Here is a 9,467-nt window from a genome sequence, read left to right as displayed (position 1 = left end):
GGAGGGAGGGGGTAAAAATGAGCTGATGCCAGGGGCTTAAGTGGAGAGCAAATGTTTTGAGAATGATGAGGGCAATGAATGTACAAAAGTGCTTTTACACAATTAATGTATGTATGGATTGTGATAAGAGTTGTATGAGACCCTAATAGAGCGATTAAAAAAAAGAAGCAATGTCCTTAGAACATTGTATACGTACAGGCCAAGAAAGGAAGTTCTCAAAGGAGCTTTTGTGATAAAGCCCTGGGACTCCGTGGGACCGCAGGGGAGGGCAGAATTTCTGCTTCCTGTGGAGCGTGTGGGCGCTCACACCCCGCACTTCAGCTGCTGGCGCAGGCAGTTTGCTCGATAGCACGTTTCCCCTCGCACTCTTATTTTCATTTTATTTCGTTATTTACACTACCCATCTTTCAGAAAAGTTGGCCTACTGATCTGGGAAGAACAAAGAATAACTTATTTTATACAGACCACCTCAATGTTAAGGAGACCTGGTGGTGTATTTGTTACCTGTTCAGTTTTGATTCAAAAGGTCAGCAGTTCGAAACCACCAGTTGCTCCACAGGAGACAGGTGGGGCTTTCTACTCCCGCTAACAGTCACAGTTGGGGAACTCAGCAGGGCAGTGGGACCCTGTCTTAAAGGGCTGCTGTGAGTTGACATCAACCCAGTGGCAGTGAGTTTGATTGGTTGTTGTTGTTGTCTCCATGTGAAGGAGCCCGGAGGTGCAAGAGTTCAGCACCGGGCTGTTAATGGAAAGGCTGGTGGTTCAAAGCCACCAGACACTCTGTAGAAGACAGCTGTGGCAGCCTGTGTCTGGAAAGACAGCAGCCCATGGGGCAGGTCGACCTTCCTCTATGGGGTCGCCATGGGCTGGAACCTCCTTAACAGTAGGTTTCCTTTAGAGTGTCTCTGAAGGAATGTTGACTACCTGAAAATAAGGTACTAACGGCTGTAAGGTTATTTTACCAAATCTATGGGGAACTTTGGTCGTGTCGTGGTTACATGTTGGGCTGCGATCTGCATGGTCAGCAGTTTGAAACCACCAGCAGCTCCGCAGGTGAGAGACGAGGCTTTCTACTTCTATACACAGGTATAGTCCCAGGAACCCACAGCATTGACTCAATGGCAGCGAGTCTGGTTTGGTTTATGGGGGTGAGTTGGGGTGTGTGTGTGTGTGTGTGCGCGCCTTGCAATGGATTAAGATAAGAGAATGTTGACCTATACACATGAACACACAGAGATATCTGTGTATGTACAGATATACTCTGAACCAAATTCACTCCTACCCAGTTGATTCCGACTCATAGCAGCTTTATAGGCCTAGGCAGAGCTGCCTATTTGAGTTTCCAAGACTTTAAATCTTTACAGGAGTAGACACTTCATCTTTCTCCTGCAGAGCAGCTGGTGGGTTCAAACTGCTGCCCTTGTGGTTAGCAGTTCAACGCATAACCCACTTTACCACCAGAGCTCCTCATTGACAGATACAGATATAATTATTTTCGGTTGCCATATGGTAATAGCTTGATTTCAACTATAAATTTAAATAGCTGAGAAAACATCTATTTTTATGACATATACTGCTATAAGCAATTATGGGTATAGATGTCTTTATATTTGTTTATTTATTTAAATGCATTTTTAAAATTGTGAATTAGGGGGTTGACATTTCAGACCATTAACTCTGCCTGTCTGAAAGTTTTACATAACCTATTTCCATTTGACATCTAGTCTAAATTAGGTGTGTGTACTTGCATACAGTGAGTTTGTTTTTTTTGTTTATATGCATACAAATGCACCTGGCATAGTCGTGGCTGGGTCCAGTTGTAGCTAAAGCCTCTTACGTTTCATGGGAACCCAGTACACATCTCTCACTTTTCAGTCCAGCAGTTACAGAACATAGTAAGTACATACGATTCGAGAAAATACACGGCTGTTATTTTTTTCACATTAAGAAAATATATGTGTTGTACACTATACCTGACAAACTTAATAGACCCTGAAAATGCTGGGCAGTTTTGCAGACTTCCTGAGCCAAACCCTCCCCTGGTGCCAGACCGCTCAGCAGACGGCAGACTAGAGCAGACCATGTGACTGCAGAATCCTGAGAATCCAGGTGGTTTGGGTCTTGCCACACATCTAGGCGACTTTGTCAGCATCTATCCTCTACACCCTCTCCTGTTTCTAACTGGGTCGCAGAGAATGGGGAGGAGAAGGTGCTACTCCGATTGGGTGTTCTGGGTGCAGGGGAGGGGCATACACTCACCACACGCTGTCGCTGCCTTTGTCCAAGGGGTTCCCCAGGGGGTCATAGTACACGTCCACGCTGAGGTTCCGGTCTGTGTCATGAGCCGAGTTGAAGTTGGTGATCACTCGTGAGGGAATCCCAAGAGCCCTCAGCACTGCAACAAGTCAGGGTCAGTCTGAGGACTCGGGGGCCAGCGGAGAGGGTACCCCCTGGCCCAGGAAAGGAATAGCACGCTGGAAGTACCTGTGTTGAGGGTCCCAGCAAAGACCCAGCACTGGCCAAAGCGCACGGGTCTGAAGTTGGATCTTTTCCACTCCTTAAGGATCTCCACGCTGCCGTTCCAGTTTCTGGGGTCCAGGCCACCCGTATAGTTGCCGCTCCAGTTCCCAGAAAGCACGCCATTTTCATCATTGCCATTGATCTGGGCAGGAGAGCCCCAGAGGAGTCAGTCTCTATCTTTCCCACAGATGGCCACGTGAGAGCCCAAGGTGGGAGCTGAGCTGTAGGCTTATCCCGGTCGTTCTAGGACCTGGGGCATCGTAACTGTAATAATATCTCTGTAGGGGGATGAACTAGGTCCCTGGGTTGGGTAAATGATGTACACTAGACTACCAACCCAAAGGCTGTCAGTTTAAACCCACCCAGTGGTGCCGCGAAAGAGAAGTTAGGCTAAGAAAACCCCGCGGAGCAGTTCTACTTTGCAGCACAAGCTGGAATGGTCTCAGTGGTAACTGATTTGGTTTTTAAACATGCTGAACAGTTTGTGGATTTAAAAGCGCATTGACCTGTGACTAATGGGCAGAGTTTAACTGCCCTTGATCCATCCATCCATCCATCCATCCATTTTGGAGACTGCAGCTTGCCATTGGCAAGGAGGGACGGGAAATGTAGCTCGCACAGAGGCCCTTGTAAGAGCTCTTACACTGTCACAGACACCTGACTTGAGTCCATGGCTTGGACCTCTCTTTTAGAGTCCTGGGGGATTGGGCATTGGACTGCTAACCGCAAAGTTGGTGTTGCAAACCCACTAGCCACTCCACAGGTGAGAGACGAGGCTGCCTGCTCCTCTAAGGACTTGCAGTCTCAGAACCCCTACCTAGGGTCACAGTGAGGTAGAATCAACGAGCAGCTAACTTCTTGGAAGACTGAAGATGGACTATTGCCCCCCCCCCATGTATGCATTCATTTACCCCAGAGCATGCTCTAACATAAGCCAGACACGCATGAGGTGGTGTAAGAGAGCACTGTGTGGGGAGTCAAGAGTCCACTACCTTTCCGAGACACAGGCTGGACTCTTCCCAGTGGGGTGATGTCATGTCTGCGATGTGTCAGATCGCAGGGGCGGGGGTTCGACAGGAAAGAATTGCTGAAGCCAGGAGATGGGCCCACAGGGGTCATCGTGCCCATCCTCCCTGTGCATGTGTCGGAACTCTTCCAGAGTCACAAGTTCAAAGGGCGCAAGAAGGTAGAAGCTAGGTTGCAAGCCCAGCCCTGCCTCTTGTCAGCTCCGTGAACTTGGCCAAGTCAGTTCTCTGCTGGGGGCCCTGTTCTTCATCTTCCAGTGCAGGGAAGGTGAGCACCAGAAGAAGCTGCTGAAGTTCTGAGAAGCCAAGTGTCCGGTCTGTGGAACTCGGTCATTTATCCCAACTGTATGGAGGCTGGACCGGGCTCCCCCAGGACCACTGGCTCCTGAGAAATCATGATTTCGTCTCCCTCTTTTTGGGGAAGCAGCATGTTTGGTTTTGATATGTCCACTGAATGGCTTATGACTTTATAAGTGTTCGGACGCATGGGCCACACTTAACTGCCCTCCCACCCCGCCAAGTGGCAAGGTGGTGGGGGTGGGTTTTCTTGGCTCCTGGATTCAGTAGGAGAGTCCCCCCACCCCCCGCCCCCAATGGGAGGGCCTGGTATCACAGGATGGACTGGATTAGACCTCCCCTGAGAGGGAAGATGGTGTGGCCATGCCCCCATCTCCTGAATCACCGGTGCTCCAGCCACCATGGTAGTAATCAGGAGGGTCATCTCTGGCTGAGCATTTCAAAGCCCTGCACAAGCCACAACTAGCTTGGGGCCCAGCCCAACTGGGAGGCCTGGCAAGCTCCTGGGGAGGTGCAGCCGAGGAAACTGGCACCCAGATAGAGCGGTTTGACCTGAGGCTGAGTGAGTCAGCGGCTGCAGGAACCGGCAGCCTCACCCACTCTTTCCTCAGCCTCCAAAGGCTACCGGGTTCCCTTCACCCCTGCCTTGGCTTTTCAGCCCCCTCCTCCCTCCCAGACCACTGGATTTCCAATCTTCCTGGATTTTGATGTTCTGCGTAAGCTTCAGTTCCTCTGTGTGTCGTGCTGGGGCTGTTCTAGTCCTGACCCATCTCCTGACTCTCTCCAACTCCCCTGGACCCCGTGGTGGGCCCTGACTTCCGAGGACCTCATCCGCGATAGAATGAAGTGCTGCCCAGCGCTACACATCTCTCTGATTGGTTTCAGATTAGGCTAGTGGGATCCATTGGGTTTTTCATTGGCTGTTTCTTATGGAAGTAGATCACCAAGGCTTTCCCCCTAGCCTTTCTTACACTGGAAGCTCTGCTGAAGCCTGTCCAGCATTATAGCCACAGGCAAGCCTCTACTGACCAAGATGGGAGCTGCACAGAAGGTAGGTATATTGACCAGGAATCCAACCCAGATCTCGCAGCTGGAAGGTAGCAATTCTGCCATTGAACCACACTGCCTCTCCCCCCCTCACCCCCCCACGACACCACCACCCACCCTATGCCTTCCCATCAGACCCAGTGTAAGCCTCAACTGGTGCAAAAAGCTCACCCTGATTTCTCCCCAAACATGTATCATGCAGCCTACAGGTTGTACGAATTTTAACCGTGTCACGAATTCATTAATTTGGAGATCCTCCAAACTCCAATTTAAAGAGGGCAAGAAAGGCCAAGGTCATTAATTGTTTATCTTTTTAATTAATCAGTTGTTGGGTTTTTTAAAGAAAAGACAAAATAAAAAAATATACTGGAGCAATTATTTCATTTAAAGGGATCAAAGTGAAAGAACTCTTCTAGATTTTGAATTCCTAGCTTGTGATTTTCTAACAGGTTGGTCCCTGTTGGGAGACTTTCTGGTGGCCCCTTCTTCCTGGCTTGGAGCACAGTGATGGGCTCCTCTGAGGACTGTGTGTGGATGGGCGGGTGGTGTGGGAAGAGGCTCTGGGCAGGCAGCTTGAGGCCTGGCTCTGATGTGACAGAGTCAGGCTGTGTGGTGATGAGCAGGCCACTTCAGTTCTTGGGCTTTGGTCCCCCAGCTAGATAAAGAGCAGGCTGGGCTGGTGGCCTGCCATCCTGACACCCAGTCCCCTGTGCTGTGGAGGAGACAGATCTAAGTGAAGGTACCCAGGTGCTCAGCACTGTGATTCTCTAGGGACTTGCCTCCTTTCCCAGGGTGCTCACTAATGCAACCAGTCTCGGCTTGGCTTCCTCCTGTCCCTGGGGCACCAAAGGACAAGTTCTCCTTGTCATCTGGGAAACACCTCCCAATATAGGGAAAGACCATGCTCCTGCCCTCCCTCTGCCACTCACACCCAGTGCTCCTCAGCCAAGTCCGCGAGTCCAGAGGAGCCCCACATGTCACGTTTACCAAACAGGGAGGATAATAGCTACGAAGTCCATTATCCTTAGTGTGGGCTGCTACCTGCAAGGTCAGTGGTTCAAACCCACCCGCCCTTCCTCGGAAGATACATGAGGCTGTCTTATTCCTAAAGATTTCCTGTTTTGGAAATCGTACGAAACCATTTGGGTTGTATTTTGTGAGGAGTCCCTGGGTGCTGCAAATACTGAATGTGCTTGGTGGCTAACTGAAAGGTTGGCGGTTCAGATCCACCCCCAGATGCCTTGGGAGAAAGGCTGGGAAATCTACCTCTGGAAAAAAATCTGAAAATTCTTTGGTGCCTGGCTCTACTCTGGCACACACATGGGTCACCTGAGTCAGAACCGACTCCATGAGACGGTGTGTTTGATGAGTGCAGGCGCTTAACCCATAGTTTAAACCCTCCCAGCCAGCAGCCCAATCCTGACTCACACCGACTCTACAGGAAAGAGCAGAACTGGCCTTGTGGGTTTCCAAGACTGTAACTCTGTATGCGAGTGGAAAACCTCATCTTTCTCCAGCGGAGTGGCTGACCGTTGCAGTTAGCAGCCTGACAAGTAACCCATGAAGCCGCCAGGGCTGTCCCTGCAACCCATAGTTAGTGCTCACTAAGTGGCAACACCTTGCTCTTATCGTTTGCCTGTTACTCACCATTGCGCTCAGCACGCGGCCAACATATTTGGGGTCACTTCTGCGGGCCACATCAGTTTCAGGGTCACGGCGGAAATTCAGACTTCTATCAAGGACCGACAGGCAAATGCTCAGAATGTCCTGCTCAAACTGTAAAAAGAGGTGTGGGATGGGGGGGACATAAAATGTTAAAATGAGAGAAATGACAAGTGGTCTAGACTAATCAAGGGACAAAAGAGCCACCCTGGTGAGTCATGAGAACGAGCTGGGAGCTTCCATCATTAATCTCCGGAACTGAGGAGAACAACTGAGGAATAGCCGCCATGCCCGACCATCTGCCCTATTGACTCATCTAAAGCTCTCTGGATACATACGGCGCTGTGCAGAAACCCCCACCCCCAACTCTACCCTGTCTTATAGGCTCTCTATGAGTCAGCATCGAATCGATGGCAGTGAGTTTAGTTTTGCTTTGGTTTCTTCTCTTTGGGACGCTTATGGCCCCTCGCTTACCTTCTTCAGGTCTCCACTTAAATGTCTCTTCCTAAAAGAAACCTTTCCCTGAGCATGCTAGCAAAACCAGACCACCTTTCATCTCTAGATGTACGGTCTACCTGTACTGGACTTTTTGTTTCTTTCTTCAAAGGACATTTGACACATATAGAGGAGGAAACAGAACCGGTCTTGCTGACTGTGGGAGGGGTTGTCTTCTGGGAAAAAGAAAAGGTGGGGGAGGCCCCTGAATGTTTTCTAAGCTGAGCAAGCCAGGGAGACCTGGGGACTCAGAAGGGGACCAGGATAATAAAGGACAAAGAGCCTAAGGCTTTGACAGGTCTAGTGCACGCAGCAAGGGACGTTCACCACGCTTTTCCATGGGATAAAAAGCAGAAACTCAATCGATTTTCCTTCTGTCCAGAGTGCCATGGTGCCAATTATACTTCATCACCAGTCAGCTACAGGCCTGTTGTGCTCACTGCATGGTGAGTTCCCTATAGACAGCAGCTTTGGCTTTTCTCTTAGTTTCTCTCCGTAGGGTGCAGCCTGGGTCTTGGCACCTCATAGGTGGCCATGGAGTGTCTTCTGGATGAATGAGTAGAAGGACAGGCAGAGGGAGAGATGAGGGTTTCTGCTTGTCCATCGGACCAACTGCTGAGCTCCTTGAGCAACAGGACATGCCCTCCAGCTTCCTTCTGACCCCTTCCCTACCTGACCAAAGTTCCAGCCAACCATGCCAATGCGATTTGTGCTTCCCACATAGATGATGCCGGCATCTTGCTGAACGTACTCCTCTCTCTCGGCGGCATTGTTCATAAAGACGCTATCATCTGTTTGACACAAAAAGGAGATATAATGGGGACTAGTGTCCTACAGAGAACCAGAGAGATCAATCTTCTCCCGCTCTTCCCTCTCCTGAGGACAGAGCTTCGAGGACGTTTCACTTCAGCCCTTCCCTCAGAGACCCCATCTCAGATTGTAGCTTTGGGCTGCACTGTTGCAACTCCAAGGCAGTGGGAATGCAGAGCTGGAGGGGAAGCATGGAGGAGCTGGGTGTCTGCAAATGCGACCTCGGGGTTGGAGAACTGGCTCACTACCGATGCTCCTTTGGACAGGAGACTGTCTCCGTGTGCAGAGTTACACTGGTCATCGCCTTTTAAAAAATTCTAGCATGCTCAAAAAACATTATCAATAGCCCTAGAGGAGACAGTAGGAAAACAAACTCCATTGGATGATGAGGAATCCCAGACTCCTCTTTGTGCAGTGAGTGTCCAGTGACCCAGCCGGTAAGCAGCAGAGCAGGGACTCATGGTCTTTGGCTTCTGGCTTCTGTGCTCTTTCCATAGCCCACACCCGTTGCCTAATCCAACCTGAGCCATGGGAAGTCACCCACCACCACCACCACCTTCTGATGGGCTCTGCTTAGTGGGTAGCTGGCAGTAGAGGTGGTTCAATGCTTACCTTGGTCCCAAGAATTAAAGAGAAGAATGAATGTCCCAAGATTCACAGAGAAGGAGGGGCTCTGAAGGCCCAGTGTGTACCGTCCTATGGGTGCGCTGGAAGGACTGGAGAAGCTGATGGTCAGAGTATTGCCCTGGCTGGACTGAAGCTCAGCACTCCAGCCGCCCCTTGTCCCATTGGCGAGTGGAAACACGGCCTTCGTCCTGGCTGACTCGGAGGGGTTGGGGCCTGCCAAAGAAGACAGAGAACCATGGAAATCAGCATGCTAGCCAGACTGTGGGAGAGATCCCCTTCCAGGACCACCCATGGGAACGTCATATGACGGACACGGAATGGTATCTCTGAAATATGCTTGAGGGGCCACGGGGACCAAATGCCCCTCGATTTAAAGATGGTGACCCTTTAGCAACTTGCCCAAGGTCACACTGATTGAAAGCCAGGGCTGAGTTGGAGCCCAAGGCTCAGTGACTGTAGTGTTACTATCTCCAGCTACATACACAGCTCAAGGGCAACTCATGTACAAGGTGGGTGAGCAGGTACCTGTGGAGACGGTGAATGTCAGATCTTCCCCAGAGCCCACGTTTCCCTTGAAGCCCACTGAGGCGAGGAAGGGTTGGCCTCTTCGCAAGATCAGTTCTGGGCTGTAGAACTTGTCGGTGTGATGTGCCTGCCGGTTGGAGGACACGTTCCAGTTCACAGATGACGGTTCTAAAGTTGGGAGAGAAAGAAGGAGCTGAAGTTCCGGGTGGGGGTGGGGGCAAAGAATGGTGGCGTGGGAAAACGGCACAAAATACCAAAGGAGCAGTTTTTGGTGAGGGGGTAGACAGGGAAAAACCAAACTTCTAGGGGGAATTGCATTCCTAAACCAAAGACCTTGATGCTGTGTTGCCAGAGCTTTACCATCTGTTCCCATTCCATCTTTCCAGGCTCAGATCTCCTAACTCCGATTCCCTAAGCTTACAAAAAGGGCTCTGTCCCTTCAGGCAGTTGACCTTCCAC

The 9,467-nt window shown here is 50.5% G+C and overlaps 1 protein-coding gene across 1 annotated transcript in view; it reads right to left on the bottom strand.

The window, feature by feature from the left end:
* The window catches only part of TGM3 (transglutaminase 3), a 54,108-nt gene that overhangs the window by 31,232 nt on the left and 13,409 nt on the right, over window positions 1-9,467 (bottom strand). The window contains exons 2-7 of the mRNA XM_004698188.2: window positions 9,009-9,176; window positions 8,469-8,696; window positions 7,719-7,837; window positions 6,537-6,665; window positions 2,485-2,662; window positions 2,260-2,395 (exon numbers count right to left, since the gene is read on the bottom strand). Coding sequence (XP_004698245.1) covers window positions 2,260-2,395; window positions 2,485-2,662; window positions 6,537-6,665; window positions 7,719-7,837; window positions 8,469-8,696; window positions 9,009-9,176 — 958 coding nt within the window. The remainder of the gene's footprint in view (window positions 1-2,259; window positions 2,396-2,484; window positions 2,663-6,536; window positions 6,666-7,718; window positions 7,838-8,468; window positions 8,697-9,008; window positions 9,177-9,467) is intronic.

Source organism: Echinops telfairi, unplaced genomic scaffold, assembly GCF_000313985.2.
Source record: "Echinops telfairi isolate 266 unplaced genomic scaffold, ASM31398v2 ScPeMD7_5592;HRSCAF=6446, whole genome shotgun sequence".
Lineage (NCBI taxonomy): Eukaryota > Metazoa > Chordata > Mammalia > Afrosoricida > Tenrecidae > Echinops > Echinops telfairi.
Note: the sequence above shows the minus strand (reverse complement) of the source record. Positions and strands in the feature narration are given on the sequence as shown.